This window comes from Salmo salar, chromosome 15, assembly GCF_965601325.2.
Source record: "Salmo salar chromosome 15, fSalSal1, whole genome shotgun sequence".
Classification (NCBI taxonomy): domain Eukaryota; kingdom Metazoa; phylum Chordata; class Actinopteri; order Salmoniformes; family Salmonidae; genus Salmo; species Salmo salar.
Window position 1 is genome coordinate 101,026,396 of NC_138305.1, and position 23,403 is coordinate 101,049,798.

General features: G+C 45.1%; 1 protein-coding gene across 19 annotated transcripts in view; it reads right to left on the bottom strand.

Annotated features, from left to right (window-relative positions):
* Positions 1-13,778: 13,778 nt before the first annotated feature.
* LOC100380641 (E3 ubiquitin-protein ligase HUWE1) overlaps positions 13,779-23,403 on the bottom strand; it is an 88,040-nt gene continuing 78,415 nt past the window's right edge. For all 19 annotated transcript variants that reach the window (XM_082962222.1, XM_082962217.1, XM_082962208.1 and 16 more), the window contains 11 exons: positions 22,375-22,477; positions 21,949-22,098; positions 21,378-21,623; positions 21,036-21,153; positions 19,200-19,340; positions 18,099-18,386; positions 17,855-17,960; positions 17,146-17,263; positions 16,557-16,738; positions 16,075-16,265; positions 13,779-14,657 (listed from right to left, as the gene is read on the bottom strand). In XM_082962222.1, coding sequence (XP_082818348.1) covers positions 14,555-14,657; positions 16,075-16,265; positions 16,557-16,738; positions 17,146-17,263; positions 17,855-17,960; positions 18,099-18,386; positions 19,200-19,340; positions 21,036-21,153; positions 21,378-21,623; positions 21,949-22,098; positions 22,375-22,477 — 1,746 coding nt within the window. In that variant the 3' untranslated portion in view covers positions 13,779-14,554. The remainder of the gene's footprint in view (positions 14,658-16,074; positions 16,266-16,556; positions 16,739-17,145; positions 17,264-17,854; positions 17,961-18,098; positions 18,387-19,199; positions 19,341-21,035; positions 21,154-21,377; positions 21,624-21,948; positions 22,099-22,374; positions 22,478-23,403) is intronic.

Sequence of the window (23,403 nt, forward strand, 5' to 3'; positions counted from 1 at the left end):
AGAGAGGAGACAGTAGAGTAGAGTGGATAGGAGACAGAGTAGAGGGAGGAGAGGAGACAGTAGAGTAGAGAGGAGAGGTGAGGAGACAGAGTGGAGAGGAGACAGTAGAGTAGAGTGGATAGGAGAGGGAGGAGAGGAGACAGTAGAGTAGAGAGGAGAGGTGAGGAGACAGAGTGGAGAGGAGACAGTAGAGTAGAGTGGATAGGAGAGGGAGGAGCGGAGACAGTAGAGTAGAGAGGAGACAGTAGAGTAGAGAGGAGAGGAGAGGTGAGGAGCCAGTAGAGAGGAGAGATCTACATTATTAAATTAACATGACTCATAATGTTTTAGTTAGTGGTTGAGAATATTTGAGTTATCTTTGCACATCATTGATACGCAAAGCAGGCAGGTTTTGCACAGAATTTGTCATTGAACTATCAGAACAAACTTGGGTTAGAGAGGACCATCTGGAAAGAGTCATGAAAGGACAATAAATCTCGACTCAGGATAATAATTGTCATATCCTGAGTCAAGAATGGCCTCTGTAACCCTCTAATCTTTTCAATTTTACATATGATCTGATGACTGAGGGACAATGAAATATCAACTACCGGTAGCCAAGGATTCAGCAACAACAACAACAACAGTAGTAATCAGGCTATTCCTTGTCAGAACAGATTGTCCTCATCTGCCTGAATAAAAGAGATAGAGGGAAATAAAAAGAAATAAAATCTTACATGAAACTGTCTTTAGACAGACTCGTCTTTTGACATCTTGTCTGTCTTTTTTTATCGCTGTTCTACTTTTATGTTTAATTCCCTCAGGAAAAATAACAAGCGCAAAAATGTATTTCAAAGGTATAGTGTAGTCTCTCAACAAACCTTTATCTCTAAATAGCATAGCGAGAAAGAGAAATGATCCAAATTGTCTAAAAACTAGGTATTATATAGTTTTTCATCGCATTCCATGTGGAATAATGATGGTCCAGAGGTACTGTAGGAGGGCTGACATGTAGTGGTGCCCACCACGCTCGCTCCCTCCCTCATATTAACTAGCTCCTTGGAGCATTGTGCCTGGACATTTGGCTCTCCATGCCGCCCTGTTCCAGGCCAGGTCCCAGGCTAATGAGGATCCCAGGCTGATGAGGATCCCAGGCTGATGAGGATCCCAGGCTGATAAGGATCCCAGGCTGATGAGGATCCCAGGCTGATGAGGATCCCAGGCTGATGTGGTGTTGTATAGTCCAACCTTGTGTAGGTCATACTCCAGCTGGCCGGACTGTCTGTCTCTCTGATTTCTTTCCTCTTAGGCGTGGCCAGCTGGGGGATGAGGGCAGGCTCCAGAGGTGGATTCGATCTGGCCAGGTGACCAAACAGTGGGAATCAGGTGGCCACCTGGCTTCTTTGAAATGCCACAGAGAGAACACACAGTGCCAGGCCAGGTAAGGCGCCCGAGGGAAGGAGAGTGAGAGAAAAAGAGAGAGCGAGAGAGGCCTGTTTGAGAGGGTTAGGTGAGTGAGGGTTAGAGAGTATGGGTCTAAGGGTACAGTGGCGGAGAGCAGATATGATGTCAAAGTGAGAAGGAATGGAGATTTAGAGTGCATCTCAAATGGCACCCTATTTCCTATATAGTGCACTACTTTTGACTAGGGCCCATAGATAACAGGGTGTCATTTGGGATGCACCCTTTGACCTGAGAGGTGGAGGACTATTCAGCTTCAGATACACCCTGACCTTTAAACTAGAAAGAAAATGTCACTACTGTTCTGTGTCAGGATTGGGAGGTTAGATCCAACTGTGTGTGCGTGCGAGTGTGTGTGTGTGTGTACTGTAACAAAAGTACATGTACCTGATGACTAGCTGAGTCCAATGAGTCCAGCGGAGCCCAGTGAGTCCAGCGATCCAATGAGTCCAGCGACCCAGAGAGCCCAGCGATCCAGTGAGTCCAGCGACTCAGAGAGCCCAGCGATCCAGTGAGTCCAGCGACCCAGAGAGCCCAGCGATCCAGTGAATCCAGCGACCCAGAGAGCCCAGCGATCCAGTGAGTCCAGCGACCCAGAGAGCCCAGCGAGCCAGTGACCCAGATAGTCCAGAGAGCCCAGCGACCCAGAGAGCCCAGCGACCCAGAGAGCCCAGCGATCCAGAGAGCACCCCATCTCTCTCCTAAAGAAAGAAGGTGTTCCTAATGTTTGGTATACTCAGTATATGATGTTTGGTATACTCAGTATATAACGTTTGGTATACTCAGTATATAACGTTTGGTATACTCAGTATATAACGTTTGGTATACTCAGTATATAACGTTTGGTATACTCAGTATATAACGTTTGGTATACTCAGTATATAACGTTTGGTATACTCAGTATATAACGTTTGGTATACTCAGTATATATGGCACCCTATTCCCTATAGGAAGGGTGCCGTTTGGAACACAGCTATAACACCCCTCCAAACATTTGATATACTGTCAGTGCTGAAGGGTTTTTTTTCTGATCAGTCTCTGTACCATGGAAACATAGGATACAATAAATGATATGTGAAAGATTGAGTTTTAGGCTTTCAGTAAAACTCAAAGGTTAAATTATTAATTTCATAAAAGCATTATCATTTTACTGTCAATGTATGCCTTACTGTACACTCTTAGAAAAAATAGTTCCTAAAGGGTTCTTCGGCTGTTCCTATTGGAGAATGCTTTTTGGTTCCAGGTGGAACCCTTTTGGGTTTCCTCCTGGAACCAAAAAGGCTTCTTCAAAGGGTTCTCCTATGGGGACAGTTGAAGAACCCTTTAAGGATCCAGATAACACGTATTTTATATTAAAACATGTATTTTTACTGCAAACCCTAAGATAAGTCTAGTTTAAGCCTAAATGAAGCCTAGTCCTAGACTAAAATGTGCAATCAATGGAAAAAAAACCCCATAAAATATAGAATAAGAGATAATCCCCCCTCCAAAAATCTAAAATTGGCATCAGGCCCCCTAAGAGGCGTTGGGCACCCCCTAGCCTCGGAAGCCCAGGCTTCTCACATGTGAATGAGACGGGCTTCCGAGGCTAGGAGGTGCCTTACTCCTCTTAGAGGGTCTGACGTCAAGGATGGCAACACGAGACTAGGCACTCCCAATGCAGAATGCACTTGGAGTAAGATCACAGGAGTTGAGTCAGTGTGAATTAATGAAAATGCAAGGCTGTGCCACTGTGCCAAAGAGAATGGTCAATCACTGTCAACAATTCCCAGAAAAAAAACACACTTAAGCCCATTCTGCCATTAAGAAAAATATTGCCAATTAGGAACATTAAACCAATCACAGTAATGAACTCACTATGTGGTCCCTTTACATTTAATTCTCAGTATCCTGCTTCCCCTGCTTTTATAATTTCTCTCTTTCTCAGTTCTCTCTCTTATGGTGAGAGAGGGCAGTCATAGTGTGATTTATCTGGGAGAGCAGTGCTGTATTAGTCTGAGAGCATTCTGCCTCCAACACACTAAGTACTGTTTATTAATGAGCTGCTCTAGAGCCATAGTTACTCTCTCCCTCCATCTAAAACCATCAGGAGAGAGACGAGTGGTAAGTGTGGCTTTACAGTCTACTGGAAGTAACCTATTGAATGGGATATCAAATGCTTTCAGGAGATCATTTTTGTTTTATCTTAAGTAATTATGCATTTGGGAAGTATTCAGACCCCTTTACTTCTTCCACATTTTGTTACGTTACAGCGTTTACTCTCAAGGCTGTAATCACTGCCAAAGGTGCTTCAACACAATACTAAAGGATCTGAATACTCAAACATTTCTAAAACCTGTTTTTACTTTGTCATTATGGGGTATTTATTGTGTGTAGATTTAATCCATTTGAGTCTTCTTGGGTAGGACGCTACAATCTTGGCACACCTGTATTTGGGGAGTTACTCCCATTCTTCTCTGCAGATCCTCTCAAGCTCTGTCAGGTTGGATGGGGAGCGTCACTGCACAGCTATTTTCAGGTCTCTCCGGAGATGTTTGATCGGGTTCAAGTCCGGGCTCTGGCTGGGCCACTCAAGGACATTCAGAGACTTGTCCCGAAGCCACGCCTGCGTTGTCTTGGCTGTGTGATTATGTTCGTTGACCTGTTTTTTTATTTTGTATTTTTTTTAAACCTTTATTTAACTAGGCAAGTCAGTTAAGAACAAATTCTTATTTACAATGACAGCCTATCGGGGAACAGTGGGTTAAATGCCTTGTTCAGGGGTAGAACAACAGATTTGTACCTTGTCAGCCAGGGAATTCGATCCAGCAACCTGTTGGGAGGTGAACCTTTGTCCCAGTCTGAGGTCCTGAGTGCTCTGGAGCAGGTTTTCATCAAGGATCTCTCTGTGCTTTGCTCTGTTCATCTTTCCCTCGGTCCGGACTAGTCTCCCAGTCCCTGCCGCTGAAAAACATCCCTACAGCATGATGCTGCCACCACCATGCTTCACCGTAGAGATGTTATTGGTCAGGTGATGAGCGGTGCCTGTGTTCCTCCAGATGTGACGCTTGGCATTCAGGCCAGAGTTCAATCTTGGTTTCATCAAACCAGAGAATCTTGTTTCTCTGCGAGTCCTTTAGGTGCCTTTTGGCAAACTCCAACCGGTCTGTCATGTACCTTTTACTGAGGAGTGGCTTCCGTCTGACCACTCTAGCATAAAGGCCTGATTGGTGGAGTGCTGCAGAGATGATTCTCCTTCTGGAAGGTTCTCCCATCTCCTCAGAAGAACTCTGGAGCTTTGTCAGAGTGACCATCGGGTTCTTGGTCACCTCCTTTGACCAAGGCCCTTCTCCTCCGATTGCTCAGTTTGGCCAGGCCAGCTCCAGGAAAAGTTCCCAAATTTTTCCATTTAAGAATGATGGAGGCCACTGCGTTCTTGGGGAACTTCAATGCTGCAGAAACGTTTTGGTATCCTTCACCAGAACTGTGGCCCGACACAATCCTGTCTCGGCGCTCTACAGATAAACGGAGCGAACTCATGGCTTGGTTTTTGCTCTGACATGCACTGTCAATTGTGGGACCTAAAATAGACAGGTGTGTGCCTTTCTAAATCATGTCCAATCAATTTAATTTACCACAGGTGGACTCCAATCAAGTTATTAAAACATCTCAAGGACGATCAATGGAAACAGGATGCACCTGAGCTCAATTGCAGTGGGTCTGTATTCACTTTGTAATTATTGGGAATTGTGTGTAGATTGATGAGGACATTTTTATTTAATTGATTTTAGAATAAGGCTGTAACGTAACAAAATGTGGAAAAAGTCAAGAGGTCTGAATACTTTACAAATGCACTGTATACAAAAGTATGTGGACACCCCTTCAAATTAGTGGATTTGGCTATTTCAGCCACTCCCGTTGCTGACAGGTGTATAAAATTGATCACAGAGCCATGTAATCTCCAAAGAAAAAAAATGGCAGAAGAATGGCCTTACTGAAGAGCTCAGTGACTTTCAACGTTGCACCGTCATAGGAAGCTACCTTTCGAACAAGTCAGTTCGTAAATTTCTGCCCGGCTGGAGCTACCCCTAAGTGCTGTTATTGTGAAGTGGAAATGTCTAGGAGCAATAATGGCTCAGCCACGAAGTGGTAGGCCACACAGTCTCGCAGAACGGGACCTCCAAGTGCTGAAGCGAGTAGCATGTAAAAATCGTCTGTCCTTGGTTACAACACTCACTACCGAGTTCCAAACTCCCTCTGGAAGCAACGTCAGCACAATAACTTTTCGTCAGGAGCAGCCGCACACAAGCTTAAGATCACCATCCGCAATGCTAAGCGTTGGCTGGAGTGGCGTAAAGCTTGTCGCCATTGGATTCTGGAGCAGTGGAAACGCGTTCTCTGTAGTGATGAATCACGCTTCACCATCTGGCAGTCAGACAGACGAATCTGGGTTTGGTGGATGCCAGAAGAACACTACCTGCCCCAATGCATAATGCCAACTGTAAAGTTTGACGGAGGAGGAATAATGGTCTGGGGCAGTTTTTTATGGTTTGGGCTAGGCCCCTTAGTTCCAGTGAAGGGAAATCTTAACGCTACAGCATACTATGACATTGTAGACGATTCTGCGCTTCCAACTTTGTGGCAACAGTTTGAGGACGGCCCTTTCCTGTTTCAGCATGACAGTGCCCCCATGCACAAAGTGAGGTCCATAAAGAAATGGTTTGGAAGAACTTGACTGGCCTACACAGAGCCCTGACCTGAACCCCATCGAACACCGTTGGGATGAAATGGAACGCCGACTGCGTGCCAGGCCTAATTGCTCAACATCAGTTCCCGACCTCACTAATGCTCTCGTGGCTGCAAGTCCCTGCAGCAATGTTTCAACATCTAGTGCAAAGCCTTCCCAGAAGAGTGGAGGCTGTTATAGCAGCAAAGGGGGGACCAACTCCATATTAATGCTCTTGATTTTGGAATGAGATGTTGGATGAGCAGGTGTCACTACATGATCAAAAGTATCAATACTTACCAGACAAGAATTGATTCAAATTCTTCAACTGTTCGTTCAACCCTTAGAAATGGTTTAACTTAGAAAAACACAGAACAGACAGGTGATAAGAATACACAGGAAAATTGAATGACCAGGCTAGAAACCAGGGTTGGGGTCAATTCTGTTTTAATTCCAGACATTTCAGAAAGAAATTCCAATTCCGAATTTTCCTCATTGAAAAGCATTAAAGATCATTTTAATTTCAGTGTACTTCCTGAATTAATCCCAACCCTGCTAGAAACCGTCCAGCAGTACAACATCATGATCTTGCAGAACAAATTCAAAGAAATGTACAGTATTATACAGAGCAATGATTGCATGGAATTCCCTTCCATCTCATATAGCACAAACAAACAAAGCAACAGCTCACAACGCCTCTCCCCCATGTGACCTACTTGTTGAGTGTATGTATTGACATGTGCAACTGTTAGATGAGTACACACACATTACATGTCATGTTTTTAAAGGCATGTCAACTGTAAAGTATTTTGTCTGTAATGTATTTTCGTTGTGTTGGACCCCAGTAAGATTAGCTGTCACCATTGGCGTCAACTAATGGGAATCCTAATCAAATCAAATCAAAACCACCACCTCCTGGAAACAGTAATACAGTGCAGCTCATTTCAATATGCCCACTATTTACACCATACATACTGTATCTATAAATAATTAGAATATGTGAAGAAACAATAAGTAAACTGTCACAACACATTATGAGACTGTCAGTACTGTGTGATTAAATAAACTAACACAACACATTATGAGACTGTCAGTACAGTGTGATTAAATAAACTACCACAACACATTATGAGACTGTCAGTACTGTGTGATTAAATAAACTACCACAGTGTGATGAAAAAAGGAGCATCCACTCATCTGTCATAAAAACAGCAACAACAGATACTGTATGCATAAGACATGTACAGTACCAGTCAAACATTTGGACACCTACTAATTCAAGTGTATTTGTATATTTTTATTCTTTTCTACATTGTAGAATAATATAAAGACATCAAAACTATGAAATAACACATATGGAATCATGCACTGTCTTGGGATTCTCTCAACCAGCTTCACCTGGAATGCTTTTCCAACAGTCTTGAAGGAGTTCCCACATATGCTGAGCACTTGTTGGCTGCATTTCCTTCACTCTGCGGTCCAACTCATCCCAAACCATCTCAATTGGGTTAAGGTCGGGTGATTGTGGAGGCCAGGTCATTTGATGCAGCACTCCATCACCCTCCTTCTTGGTCAAATAGCCCTTACACAGCCTGGAGTTGTTGGGTCATTGTCCTGCTGAAAAACAAATGATAGTCCCACTAAGCACAAACCACATGGGATGGTGTATCGTTGCAGAATGCTGTGGTAGCCATGCTGGTTAAGTGTGCCTTGAATTCTAAATAAATCACAATCAGTGTCACCGGCAAAGCACGGCCACACCATCACACCACCTCCTCCATGCTTCACGGTGGGAACCACACATGCGGAGAAGTCATCCGTTCACCTACTCTGCGTCTCACAAATATATGGCGGTTGGAACCAAAAATCTAAAATTTTGATTCATCAGACCAAAGGACAGATTTCCGCTGGTCTAATGTCCATTGCTCGTGTTTCTTGGCCCAAGCAAGTCTCTTATTATTATTGGTGTCCTTTAATAGTGGTTTCTTTGCAGCAATTCGACCACGAAGGCCTGACTCAAGCAGTCTTCTATGAACAGTTGATGTTGAGATGTGTCTGTTACTTGAACTCTGTGAAGCATTTATTTGGGCTGGTAACTCTAATGAACTTGTCCTCTGCAGCAGAGGTAACTCTGGGTCTTCCTTTCCTGTGGCGGTCTTCATGAGAGCCAGTTTCATCATAGCGCTTGATGGTTTTTGCAAGTGCACTTGAAAGTTTCAAAGTTCTTGAAATGTCCCATATTGACTGACCTTCATGTCTTAAAGTAATGATGTTCTTTCGTTTCCCTTTGCTTATTTGAGCTGTTCTTGCCATAATATGGACTTGGTCAATAAACAAATAGGGCTATCTTCTGTATACCACCCCTACCTTGTCACAACACAACTGATTGGCTCAAACACATTAAGAGGGAAAGAAATACCACAAGGCACACCTGTTAATTGAAATGCATTCCAGGTGACTACCTCATGAAGCTGGTTGAGAGAATGCCAAGAGTGTGCAAAGCTGTCATCAAGGCAAAGGGTGGCTATTTCAAAGAATCTAAAATATATTTGTTTAACACTTTTTTGGTTACTACATGATTCCATATGTGTTATTTCATAGTTTTGATGTCTTCACTATTATTCTACAATGTAGACAATTGTAGATATAAAAACCCTTGAGTAGGTGTGTCCATCTTCTGACTGGTACTGTATAATCACAATTGTTATCAACAGAATTACTCAAAATACATTGTGAATCTGGCAGCACAGTGCAATGGAAAAGGTAAATTCCCTCACTCATCTGCCAGCTAAATCCCAGTGTGAAACGACAAATTATTTTCTACTTTAATTGGTGAAACTAAATCCCCAAGCTGCCAGCACACCGTAGTTGATGCCTTCAGTCAGTCTAAATCATGTGTGGCCAATAGCCTGTGTGTGTGTGTGTGTGTGTTTGTATTGCTATCCTCGTGGGTACCGGTAATCCACAAGGATAGTAAAACAAAGAAAATTCTCCCTTGTGGGGACATTTCCCACGATGACAAAGGCTATTTTAAGGTTAGGGTTAGAATCATGGTTTAGGGGTTAGGGAAAACAGGATTTTGAATTGAAATCAATTTTAGCTCCCCACAAGGATAGTAAAACACATGGTGTGTGTGTGTTCTCTGTCATGCGTGATGAATGAAATTAGTCCCTCTGTCATGCAGTTATTCCCACACTAAAAAGGCACTGCGTGGTCAATCCGACATCTGCATTGGCCGTGCAGCATTTACAGTGATACGGCCTCTGCAGAAGTCATGGTATTTATACTTCTTGCGCTTCGCAGAGCTGTTGTGAAGGAAGTTTTCAAGGAAGTGTGTTTGTGTTTATACAGGACCTCCCGCCCCCACCTAGCATCAACCAATCATGTCAATGCTGAGCTATAATATATGCAGCCCTCTGTATTGTTGAAACATTTGGGAGGCGCATGGCAATGCGGTAGAGATCAATTTGGCCTATGCATGTCTCTGGAGGCACCGCGATTGTGTCACCCCCTTCATATGGTGCATCCAACCAAATTTTCGGATCAAACATAAAGGTTTTAAAGATTTGTTCTTGTCACCCACCAACCATGTTCTGGTATCCTCCTAGGGGCTGAAGGGGTACTAGCCAGCCAGAGCCACACACACCGGATTTAGACAGGGAGTCAAATTATGATATTTCTTTTCACTAATTGGTATTTTGACCAATCAGATCAGCTCTGAAAAAGATCTAACGAGATTGGTCAAAAGACCAACTAGTGGTAGAAATATCAGAATTGGGCTGCCTGCCTAAACAAAGCCAAACAAACACACACGGTCCAACAAGCCATCAGAGAATGATTGCTGGCTGTATGAGAGGGATTCTCTAGAAGCAATATACTAATGGAAGAGTTCCCTCTGTTGTAGCAGCAAGTTCTCAACTGGGACAAATGTTCCACACTAAAGCTGGTAACGGGAGATTGCTATGAGACAAGGCTAGAGATAGAGAGGGAAGACGGGGGATGGAGGATGGGGGGAGAGAGATGTGGGGTAAGAGGGAAAGTGGGCATTTGTGCCCTCCTGCATCTTTTTATACACAGAAGATACCCACTAAACATTATCACACCTTTTATCCGTCTTTCTGTGACCGCCGATAACTTCAGAACAAAGTTGACGACAAATAAAATTCCAATATCTTTGCAATTGATAAACATAAAAAATGAAAACTGAGATGACTGCATTAGAATATAAACAGTAGGCCTTATGCCTATTTCAATCATATTGAAATAGCCTGCATTTCATTCTCAATCAATTTAGTTATATTCTGCTACTTGTATACTACTGTCTGTAATTCCTCTCACTATAAAATCAGCAAAAAAAAGAAACGTCCCTTTTTCAGGACCCTGTGTTTCAAAGATAATTCGTAAAAATCCAAATAACTTCATAGATCTTCATTGTAAAGGGTTTAAACACTGTTTCCCATGCTTTTTCAATGAACCATAAACAATTAATGAACATGCAACTGTGGAACGATCGTTAAGACAAACAGCTTACAGACGGTAGGCAATTAAGGTCACAGTTATGAAAACTTAGGACACTAAAGAGGCCTTTCTACTGACTCTAAAAAACACCAAAAGAAAGATGCCCAGTGTCCCTGCTCATCTGTGTGAACGTGCCTTAGGCATGCTGCAAGGAGGCATGCAGATGTGGCCAGGGCAATAAATTGCAATGTCCGTACTGCTAGACACCTAAGACAGTGCTACAGGGAGACAGGACGGACAGCTGATCGTCCTCGCAGTGGCAGACCACGTGTAACAACACCTGCAGAGGTCTCGGTACATCTGAACATCACACCTGCGGGACAGGTACAGGATGGCAACAACAACTGCCCGGGTTACACCAGGAACGCACAATCCCTCCATCGGTGCTCAGACTGTCCGCAATAGGCTGAGAGAGGCTGGACTGAGGGCTTGTAGGCCTGTTGTAAGGCAGGTCCTCACCAGACATCACTGGCAACAACATCGCCTATGGGCACAAACCCACCGTCTGGGGTGGTGTGTCACAGCATCATCGGACTAAGCTTGTTGTCATTGCAGGCAATCTCAACGCTGTGCGTTACAGGGAAGACATCCTCCCTCATGTGGTACCCTTCCCGCAGGCTCATCCTGACATGACCCTCCAGCATGACAATGCCACCAGCCACACTGCTTGTTCTGTGCGTGATTTCCTGCAAGACAGGAATGTCAGTGTTCTGCCATGGCCAGCGAAGAGCCCAGATCTCAATCCCATTGAGCACGTCTGGGACCTGTTGGATCGGAGGGTGAGGGCTAGGGCCATTCCCCCCCAGAAATGTCCGGGAACTTGCAGGTGCCTTGGTGGAAGAGTGGGGTAACATCTCACAGCAAGAACAGGCAAATCTGGTGCAGTCCATGAAGAGGAGATGCACTGCAGTACTTAATGCAGCAGGTGGCCACACCAGATTCTGTTACTTGTGATTTTGACCCCCCCCTCTTTGTTCAGGGACACATTGTTTCCGTCTGTGGAACTTGTTCACTTTGTCTGTTGTTGAATCTTATGTTCATACAAATATTTACACGTTAAGTTTGCTGAAAATACGCGCAGTTGACAGTGAGAGGATGTTTCTTTTTTGCTGAGTTTATTTCATGATATGTTGCCTAACAAACTCAGCAAATAAAGAAACGTCCTCTCACTGTCAACTGCGCTTATTTTCAGTAAACTTAACATGTTTATGTGCCAAGCCTTGATTTAGTGCATTGTGTGTATTAGAATAAGCTGCCTCAACATTTGCAATGGTAGGTGGCAAGATCTCTCTAGAAGCTGATCTGTCGTCAGTATTGAGAAATAATTATAATGTTAAGGTAAGATTTGAATGGAGAAAGCTGATCTGAGAGCAGTGCTCCCTTTTAAATCCTATCAGTATCAACCCATGCCTCAAACAACAGTTCTTTCTGTGTGGTTTTGGGAAACACATACTGCATTTTCGGGCGTTGGAATGACAGATGCATCTTTAAAACACTATTAAGCCTACATTCCATCCCTATCAGGAAACCGGGCCCTGGTCCAGACGGCTAGCGTCTCATTCTGTCTCACACATCAGACACTGCTGTGTGCTATTAGCTTGAGGATGGGGTTACACTGTCAGAGCAGCAGACACCTCAGACCACATGACCAGTCTCTCCCTCTCTGTGTCCTTCTGACCAGGGGCTGATGAGGAAGAAAACTATTTCATCACCAGTCAGTCATGGGGAAATCATTAGGAACCAGCTCAAATGTGATACCGGACAGGACATTGCAACGGACAACAGAGGTAGTGGTACAAAAAAAAAAACAAAAAAACATTTATTTAACTAGGCAAGTCAGTGGTCATTCCGGTCTCACTCCAGATGACCACATGATGAATCCTAGAGTGATGCTGCAAATCAATACCTTCTGGGGTGAATGAATCACAACATGAACCATGTGACAAAAACACCCCAATCAAAATGCAACCCTGTCCAACTGAATGGCCCACTCTTGGACCGGTCACTTCCATCAGCAGTGAGATTGTGAGGCTGAGGAGACCCAGACTGCAGACCAGTAGTGCTGCAGGCACATAGACTAGCTAGCACCATCTGTGTTACAAGACAGCTGTGTCTGGAGGACTGATTTACTGTCATCTCAGCATGCTAGTTGCACCAGCCTGTCTGAACAGAACAAAGCTAGCCTGGTTCCAAACCCATTTGTGCTGTCACGACATCACAAATGGCCACAGGAGTCAGCCAGACAACTGAAACAGATCCTGAACCGCAGCTCAAATCTAATCAAATTTTATCGGTCACAAACAAATTAGATTTTATTGCGGGTGGCGCGAAATGCTTGCATTTCTAGCTCCAGCTGCCTGCTTTTCTCTGCAGCCTCCTCACAGGCCAGTCTGGTAAGGTGTCGTACAGTCCATCAGTATCCACTCACACAGCAAAGAAAAGGACAGGGGGGACAGCGGAGAGGAGCATGATAAAGACAACAGAAACACATTTTCCTCATAGCTAAGTGTCATGCCAATAAACCTGGCTGAAATGTTGCATGGAATTCTGTTACGTGTTCATTAAGATTCTCTCTGCTGGTGGGCAGTGCGGACTTGAGTGACCTTGTGATGGTAGATTCTGATTGGTCCCACGCTGTGACCCATCCAGGCTCTTCGGAGAGGTGTTCACTATGACTGGTTTTAATTTGATCTGTCAGGGAACGCTCAAGGACAATTCAAAATGACCATAAGGACGAGCACACAATCTTCAGGGAAGAGGTCCTCCACAAGATTAAACAATTGTTTCAAATAATTTGCATTAGTGCAATGGCACACTATTACAACAGTACATATTTTTATAATTAAGGTCTAGTATGATTGGCTATAGTTTGTTTCAAATGAAGTGATTGGCTATATTTTGTTTCAGATGAAGGGTGATTGGCTATAGTTTGTTTCAGATGAAGGGTGATTGGCTATAGTTTGTTTCAGATGAAGGGTGATTGGCTATAGCTTGTTTCAGATGAAGGGTGATTGGCTATAGCTTGTTTCAGATGAAGGGTGATTGGCTATAGCTTGTTTCAGATGAAGGGTGATATAGGTTTCAATATATAATAATGTTAAGAGACAAATGGGACTCCATTTTATGCATTTATTCATGTAGTTATTTCACTCTGATTCAAAGGCTCAAGGCGGGGTCAGCGATTTAATAGCTAAAAATACTCTAGAATTTGTGGTTAATTTCATCATCTCCTTTCCTTTCTTACTCTCATCATTTGTTTTCCTTCCTTAAAAATGCCACAAAACTTTGAAAAGTGCATTTCTTTGAATTTCTTCAAAACTTCTTCCTTCTTCCCCATAAAAATGCCACCCCCCTCCCCCTCAAGGCTTGTGGAGGTCACAAATTCGCAAAAAGAAACAGCCAACATTTTTTCCCCAAAGGTTTTATAACCATCCTGTTCTCACACACAAACAAACTTCTCCTTTTTTTTTTACACAGCCAGAGAAGAACAACAAAGAAAAATAAACTCCCAAACCTTTTGTACAGAGAAATCAAACTAAATGGAGAAAATGTCTTATATTAGTCCAGGTTTTTATCCTTTCTGCCATTGTAATGTGGAAGGGGAGGGAGACATACCAGGCACAGGTCTGTGTCTATTGACATGAGGCTCTGTGTGTAGTAGGTAATATCAGTCAGTTAATCATACCGCTCTGCTGGTCCGTCTGTTTCTTTATATGGATTAGGAACCAGTTGTATGTCTAGAGGCCATTTCCAGTCATCCAGTAATGTCTATGATAGTGCGAGTGTGTGTGTGACAATGTGTCTGTGTGTGTGTGTGTCATCAGCTTGAATCTGTCAAAGTACGCAAGTCTAAATTGTGTGTGTGTGTGTTGAGTCTCCGTGTGGGTAGGTCTAAGCCAGTCCGAATCCCTCGGAGCATTCCTGAATGGCCAGCAGCAGCATGTGCCTCAGCTTCTCATAGCTCTCGTAGGCTGGAAGGTCCAGCTGGTTGAAGCTACAGGAGAGGAGACAAATGGTTTATAAGGGAATTGAGAATGGAAACTCTTTACCTGAGTAACTGAAGTTCTATCAAATCGACCTGGCTGAATGGAAACTTCAGATCTACATGCATAACTAAATACATTCTTTTGACATCAATCCATCAGTATTCATTAATGGTACCAGGCGTGAGCAGTGTGTTATTTCCCGGGCGTGAGCAGTGTGTTATTTCCCGGGCGTGAGCAGTGTGTTATTTCCCGGGCGTGAGCAGTGTGTTATTTACCAGGCGTGAGCAGTGTGTTATTTACCAGGCGTGAGCAGTGTGTTATTTACCAGGCGTGAGCAGTGTGTTATTTACCAGGCGTGAGCAGTGTGTTATTTACCAGGCGTGAGCAGTGTGTTATTTACCAGGCGTGAGCAGTGTGTTATTTACCGGGCGTGAGCAGTGTGTTATTTACCGGGCGTGAGCAGTGTGTTATTTACCGGGCGTGAGCAGTGTGTTATTTACCGGGCGTGAGCAGTGTGTTATTTACCGGGCGTGAGCAGTGTGTTATTTACCGGGCGTGAGCAGTGTGTTATTTACCGGGCGTGAGCAGTGTGTTATTTACCGGGCGTGAGCAGTGTGTTATTTACCGGGCGTGAGCAGTGTGTTATTTACCAGGCGTGAGCAGTGTGTTATTTACCAGGCGTGAGCAGTGTGTTATTTACCAGGCGTGAGCAGTGTGTTATTTACCAGGCGTGAGCAGTGTGTTATTTACCAGGCGTGAGCAGTGTGTTATTTACCAGGCGTGAGCAGTGTGTTATTTACCAGGCGTGAGCAGTGTGTTATTTACCAGGCGTGAGCAGTGTGTTATTTACCAGGCGTGAGCAGTGTGTTATTTACCAGGCGTGAGCAGTGTGTTATTTACCAGGCGTGAGCAGTGTGTTATTTACCAGGCGTGAGCAGTGTGTTATTTACCAGGCGTGAGCAGTGTGTTATTTACCAGGCGTGAGCAGTGTGTTATTTACCAGGCGTGAGCAGTGTGTTATTTACCAGGCGTGAGCAGTGTGTTATTTACCAGGCGTGAGCAGTGTGTTATTTACCAGGCGTGAGCAGTGTGTTATTTACCAGGCGTGAGCAGTGTGTTATTTACCAGGCGTGAGCAGTGTGTTATTTACCAGGCGTGAGCAGTGTGTTATTTACCAGGCGTGAGCAGTGTGTTATTTACCAGGCGTGAGCAGTGTGTTATTTACCAGGCGTGAGCAGTGTGTTATTTACCAGGCGTGAGCAGTGTGTTATTTACCAGGCGTGAGCAGTGTGTTATTTACCGGGCGTGAGCAGTGTGTTATTTACCAGGCGTGAGCAGTGTGTTATTTACCAGGCGTGAGCAGTGTGTTATTTACCAGGCGTGAGCAGTGTGTTATTTACCAGGCGTGAGCAGTGTGTTATTTACCAGGTGTGAGCTGACGGTAGGCGGTCGGTGGAGCGGTCGTCGCGGTGGATCTGGAACTTCTGTATTCCGTTCATGCCCTCCAGCGCTGCGAAGCCCTGCAGAGGAACCTTGGACGTGCCCGTCACAAACTGCAGGAACTTGGCTCTGTCCGCCTGGTCGAAGGAACGCAGGGCCCGCCAGAACCACTGGATCTGAGGTGACGGGGAGGAACAGTCAGGGTCACAGCCTCACTACACTGACCAGTAGCACATCTATATGAATGCATAGTATATAATACAACCAACAGACTATCATTTGGCATTGTGGGACATTGCTGGTCCTGGGACGTATTCATCAGGCACCAAACTAAAGACAAGTGACTGCAATAGGGAGGTTCTACCGGAACTTGTCCAATAAGAAACTCATTTGTTTTCCGTTGCAAAATGTGGTGCTACATTTTGCCCTAATGAATATGACCCTGGCGTGTGCGTCTATGTATGCACCTGTATGGAGCTGGACTGGTACTTGTGGTACTCGGTGTTGGCCTTGAGGTCGTCTATATCTATAGTGGGCAGGCCAGATATCAGCAGCTCCAGCTCCTGCTCTGTGAAGATGGAGATCAGCCTCTTGGGGATGATCTCGTAGAACCCCTCCAGGTAGGCGGACAGCTGCTTACGGATCGCACCTACGGGGGGGGGGAAGAACAGAGTTAAACACTTACAAGGCTACACAAGTAGTACTTCACTATGACAAGATGTGTTCTGCCAAGCAACCTATGAGAAAGAAGGCTGGTTCACATAAAACAAAATGAAAAACAAATATATGTATTGCAGCACACAGGTCAAAAGCGCATACTTCATATTTTGTCAGTGTTCCCAACAAAGTCTTGATGTACATTTGACTAAGTATGCTCCTATTATACATGACCACCAACAAGTGTATGACATGTATAACATCTCTCTGGCTATTTGACTGAATGTTCACAAATGTACTATGCCAATTAAAGATGTACTTTTAAAGGCCGGGTATCTGTAAATGACCTTGTGAAAAAGGTATTTCTATAATACATGTGATTGATGTGTCTGGTCTCACCAGTCATCTTCATCTGACACACCAGGTGGACGTACTCCTTCTTGTTCTCCTCGGTGACAATGATGTTTCCTCCGTTAGGCTTCAGATCACGTACCTCACACACACCAAACTCCTGGACCTGAGAGAGAGAGAAAGAGAGCGAGAGAGGAAGATGGAGGGACGAGCGAGAGAGGAAGATGGAGGGACGAGCGAGAGAGGAGGGACGAGCGAGAGAGGAGGATGGAGGGACATGAGAGAGGAGGATGGAGGGACATGAGAGAGGAGGATGGAGGGACATGAGAGAGGAGGATGGAGGGACATGAGAGAGGAGGATGGAGGGACATGAGAGAGGAGGATGGAGGGACATGAGAGAGGAGGATGGAGGGACATGAGAGAGGAGGATGGAGGGACATGAGAGAGGAGGATGGAGGGACATGAGAGAGGAGGATGGAGGGACATGAGAGAGGAGGATGGAGGGACATGAGAGGCAAGCGCGAGGGGGGTGGAGGGATTGGAGGGAGGGAGACAGTTCAGCAGTGCTTCCACTGAATGTAACAGTATGTGTGGGGTCACAGGCTATAGAGAAATGTAACTAACATGATTAATCCAATGTTGGGTCAAGGGCTGGCATCTGTTAGTGATCATTTAGGTCACATTCTTTATACCCATCCTGAGGCACTCGCCTGTTTTCTAAGTTTGGTTCATATAAAAAGACACAGAAAGGAAGTACCTCAGTGCTGAATGTCAGCTCATAGCCCAGAGTGGAGACATTATTCTCCAGCAAGTAGACAAGGCCCTGGAAGAATGGGTAGTCCTCACTCTCCATGTCTGTGTACCTGACGACACAACACACATGCTCAATCGACCACTGCAAGGTGATACTCCACAGTTAAACATAACACACATCTCTACATACGTACATCTCCATGATCTCAACACCGTTTGCCCTCATAGGCCAAGTAGTAGTGTGTTACCTGACGCTCTTGCCCAGGATGTGCTTGTAGAAGCTGCGTGTGAAGTAGCACTCCAGCAGTCGGTTGTCGTAGACAGCCTTGGCCACCACGCGACCTACGAACTTGAAGTAGCTGAGGTGGTTTGGGTTGCAGTGGGACGAGGGGTTAATGGTGTAGGTCACCCTGTCGCCGGGCGAGGTGCGGAACAGGGCGTACATGGCGTTAAACATCTCCCTGGAGATGATCATGTACCACTCTCTCAGCAGACCTCCGGCATCCTGACCCTCCTCCCCTTCAAACACTATGTACCTGGTGGGGGGGAAAGGAGATGTACGAGGTCAGTGCACTTGACTGTCATTCGGTCGTAATACTCAGAACACAGTGAGATAAATAGATACAAAAAGACAGAAGCAAGCCAGATAAATAGAGACAGAGCGAGACAAAGAAACCCTGAGAGAGAGAGACAAAGACACGAGACCCGCCCCCCCAAGAGACAGAGAGAAACCCCCTTAGAGACCGACCCCCTAAGAGACTGACCCCCTAAGAGACAGAGAGAGAAACCCCCTAAGAGACAAAGAGACCCCCTAAGAGACACAAAGAGAGACCCCCTAAGAGACCGACCCCCTAAGAGACAGAGACCCCCTAAGAGACCGACCTCCTAAGAGACACAAAGAGACCCCCTAAGAGACCGACCCCCTAAGAGACACAGAGACCGACCCCCTAAGAGACACAGAGACCGACCCCCTAAGAGACAGAGACCCTAAGAGACCGACCCCCTAAGAGACCTACCCCCTAAGAGACACAGAGACCGACCCCCTAAGAGACAGAGACCCTAAGAGACCGACACCCCCTAAGAGACCGACACCCCCTAAGAGACCGACACCCCCTAAGAGACCGACACCCCCTAAGAGACCGACACCCCCTAAGAGACCGACACCCCCTAAGAGACCGACACCCCCTAAGAGACCGACACCCCCTAAGAGACCGACACCCCCTAAGAGACCGACCCCCCCTAAGAGACCGACCCCCTAAGAGACCGACCCCCTAAGAGACCGACCCCCTAAGAGACAGAGAGAGAGACCCTAAGAGACAGACCCTAAGAGACAGAAACCAGAGTCTTACAGCCTGTTCTTCATGTCCTCGGGACTCTTGCGGTGCAGCTCTCTGTAGGAGTCTTCAAACACGTGATCTCTCCTGACGTGGACAGCCATATCCTCCTTCCTCAGACCCTCGTCCAGACGCTCCAGCTCCTGACGGAAGTACCTGGGGAGAGGGTCAATAATATTTAAAAAAAGCTCAAATGTTATCATGAAAGAGGCACGCTTCCATTCAAAGGACCAGTGTTTGACCTAGAGAGAGATCAGGGTTGTTCATTAGGGTAAGCAACCGAAAACATGTTTTAAACTGAAAACGAAATGAGTTTATTTTTGGACAAGTCCAGGGTGTGGCTGTTTTCATCAGTTTTCCTCCATTAGGTGATTAACCTCTATGGGCTACTCAACAGCCAGTGTAATCCCGTGGCGCGTTATTCAAATACCTTAGAAATGCAAAACCTTCAGTTTTTCAAACATATGACTATTTTACACCATTTTAAAGATAAGACTCTCGTTAATCTAACCACACTGTCCGATTTCAAAAAGGCTTTACAACGAAAGCAAAACATTAGATTATGTCAGCAGAGTACCCAGCCAGAAATAATCAGACACACATTTTTCAAGCTAGCATATAATGTCACATAAACCCAAACCACAGCTAAATGTAGCACTAACCTTTGATGATCATCAGATGACAACCCTAGGACATTATGTTATACAATACATGCATGTTTTGTTCAATCAAGTTCATATTTATATCAAAAACCAGCTTTTTACATTAGCATGTGACTAGCATGTGACTAGCATTCCCATCGAACACTGCCGGTGAATTTACTAAATTACTCACGATAAACGTTCACAAAAAGCATAACAATTATTTTAAGAATTATAGACACAGAACTCCTCTATGCACTCGATATGTCCGATTTTAAAATAGCTTTTCGGTGAAAGCACATTTTGCAATATTCTCAGTAGATAGCCCGGCATCACAGGGCTAGCTATTTAGACACCCAGCAAGTTTAGCACTCATCAAAGTCAGATTTACTATAAGAAAAATGTTATTACCTTTGCTGTCTTCATCAGAATGCACTCCCAGGACTTCTACTTCAATAACAAATGTTGGTTTGGTCCAAAATAATCCATCGTTATATCCAAACAGCGGCGTTTTGTTCGTGCGTTCAAGACACTATCCGAAAGAGTAAATAAGGGTGGCGAGCATGGCGCAATTCGTGACAAAAAAAAAATCGAAATATTCCATTACCGTACTTCGAAGCATGTCAACCGCTGTTTAAAATCAATTTTTATGCCATTTTTCTCATAAAAAAGCGATAATATTCCGACCGGGAATCTGCGTTTAGGTAAACAGACAAAAGAAAAGAAAGCATTCGGTCGACTCGGGCACGCGCCTAAGCCCATAGTACTCTGAGCGGCCACTTGCCAAAAGCGATAAAGTGTTTCAGCCAGAGCCTGCCTCGATATCGTTCAGCTTTTCCCCGGGCTCTGAGAGCCTATGGGAGCCGTAGGAAGTGTCACGTTATTGCAAAGATCCTCAGTCTTCAATAAAAATAGCCAAGATGAAACACTACTTCTCAGACAGGCCACTTCCTGCATGAAATCTTCTCAGGTTTTGGCCTGCCATATGAGTTCTGTTATACTCACAGACACCATTCAAACAGTTTTAGAAACTTTAGGGTGTTTTCTATCCAAAGCCAATAATTATATGCATATTCTAGTTACTGGGCAGGAGTAGTAACCAGATTAAATCGGGTACGTTTTTTATCCGGCTGTGTCAATACTGCCCCCTAGCCCTAACAGGTTAATGAACACGACCCAGATGATGCCCCATAAGAAAATCCTTCCTTACTTTCTCTTGACGTCAAAATCGAGGATGCGGATGTAGTCAACCAGCACAGCGAAGGGTCCGTCGGCCAGGTGGGTGGTGGACTGGCGCAGAATCTGGTTAAGCACTGTACGGTGAGTCTCTGAGGGGGAGGGAGGGAGAGAAAAGGAGATAATGAAAGAGACAAAGACCTACAGTGCAACTAACACACGTGGGCTTTCCAAAATGATACAGGCTGAATCTCTAAATTATTTCTCGACTCCTCACTTCCTCTGATGTTTTAAGTGACTGGCAAAGAGAGAGGGTGCAAGGAAGATACTGGAGTCCATAACCTGCTATACCCTTCTTCCTAGTCCCAAAACTCACCAGCGAAGCGGAGGAACTTCTGTGTGTCGGGAGGCAGGTTGGAGGAGATGTGCATGGAGGAGGGTTCTCTGGAGAAGAAGGGGTCCAGAGATGAGGGGGTGGCGGGGGTGAGGGGTGCGGGGGACAGGGGGGGAGGCTCGTCTTTGATGTGGGACAGCTGGCTCTCCCTGGTGTCTCTGACAGGGGGCTTGCTCTCCCTCTCTGTGGCATGGACCAGGAAGAAGGCCTCTACCGCCGGCTGAAGGACTGAGGGAGAGAGGGGGGCGAGGTGTGAGTAGACTACGTCATCACTCCTGCGAAAAAGGCTTTTATCCAAGGTTGTGTTCAGTAAGAACAAAACATTACATTTCCAAACGTTTCCTGTTTCATATGGGCTGAGGGTTGACCATGTTTCACTGCATGACTGCAAAATCAATGACCACTACTTTTGACACATTCAGGACATTGGTTTTCCAATGGAGGTTCCACGACAGATACAGTGTTATCACATAGTACACAGATGTCACGCTCAGGAAAAACTCAGGGCCCTAGTTTTGCCCATGTGAGGTTCAATATTGTAATCCTAACGTACCCAGAACAGCGTGTTGATCATGTGACTCCTCCAGTTCCTTCAGGCACTCCCCGAGCATGTCCCACAACTCGTCCAATAGCAGCTGCTCGCTCAGCAGGGGAAGGTCCGGGAGACGCTCCTCTGTCTCTGATTGGCTGTTGCCTTCGTCATCTGCACAAGAGCAGGAAATACCAAACACAATAATGTTAGAATCACTGTGCCAAGACAAGTGCTCCTAAAGCGCGGTATTTCTGTTGTGGTTTGAGTGGCTCTGGTCATGTTCAAGGTTGTCTTTCTTTGCAGTCACGCTGCTCTCAGAACTTTGCTAGAATATACAAATGTGGTTCCTGAAACACCTTTTTAGGCGTTGTGAAATCTGATCTGCACAGCGTGACTGCAATAAAGATGAGCTGGAACCTGTGTTGTGGTAGCTGAGGACTGTCTAACCCAGGGGTGCAGGGTCCTGCTCCAGGGGAGAGGGCTGGTCTACATCCATGGGAGAATCATCCCTCTGGACTGCCTGGGGCTCAGACACTGACCCCACCTCTGACTGGAGAGAGGAATGTAGGGAGGGCAAAAAGAGAGGAAAAAGAGTGAGAATCAGAGTGAACGAGACAGAGGGAGAAAGAAAGAGGGAAATAGAGAGGGTGGGTGAGAGAAAGAACAAAAGAAAGAAAAATGTGATTAATTCAACACAAGGCTGACAGTTTTCCAGTAAACCAGAAAACCAGTGGGGCATGCTGATGCACCATGACATTGACATTCTCATAAGGCTACAGACAGACACAGAGAGGGGGACTGGAAGGGAGGGGGCAAAAGCATGAAGCCATGACAGCCAGCCAATACACATCATCAATTCACATCATACAGTAGAGAGCAGCCAGCACATTTATTCTAGACCTGGGTCCAAATACTATTTGAGGGGGGGGGGGGGTCAAGATTTTAGGACTATTCTACTGGTCCAATAAGCCAGGAAAGCTCAGATAAAGTATATAAAATGATTTCTAATAGTATTTAAACCCAGGTCTGATGGATGCATTCCCTCTTCAGACAGACCGGACAGGCCGTCAGAATGCAGTGGATCGTCTGTCTGTTTTCAGCTACTGTCATGCATCATGGATGTTGGGCTGTACTGTAGGCTGATTGTAAATGCAACGACGAGGTCAATAGCACTGTGTCAGTTTACATGCCTGTAGAGTAAGTTCAATATGCATGGAAATGTCAACGAAAGCAGTGTGAGAGTGTATGGTCAATATGCATGTCATCAGACCTTGGTTAAAATAGTCTGATTTCTTTCAAATACTTCAGCTACACTTGATTGAGCTTGCCTGATACAATGGCACCAATAAGTCCCAAAAGTGCAATAGAAAAATGCCCACCTGGTACTATTTGAAGCCAGGTCTACAGAATGAGCATGTGGTCAGTATGAGTCATGTAGTCAACAGCAATAATGTGTGACCGTATGGATCAATATGC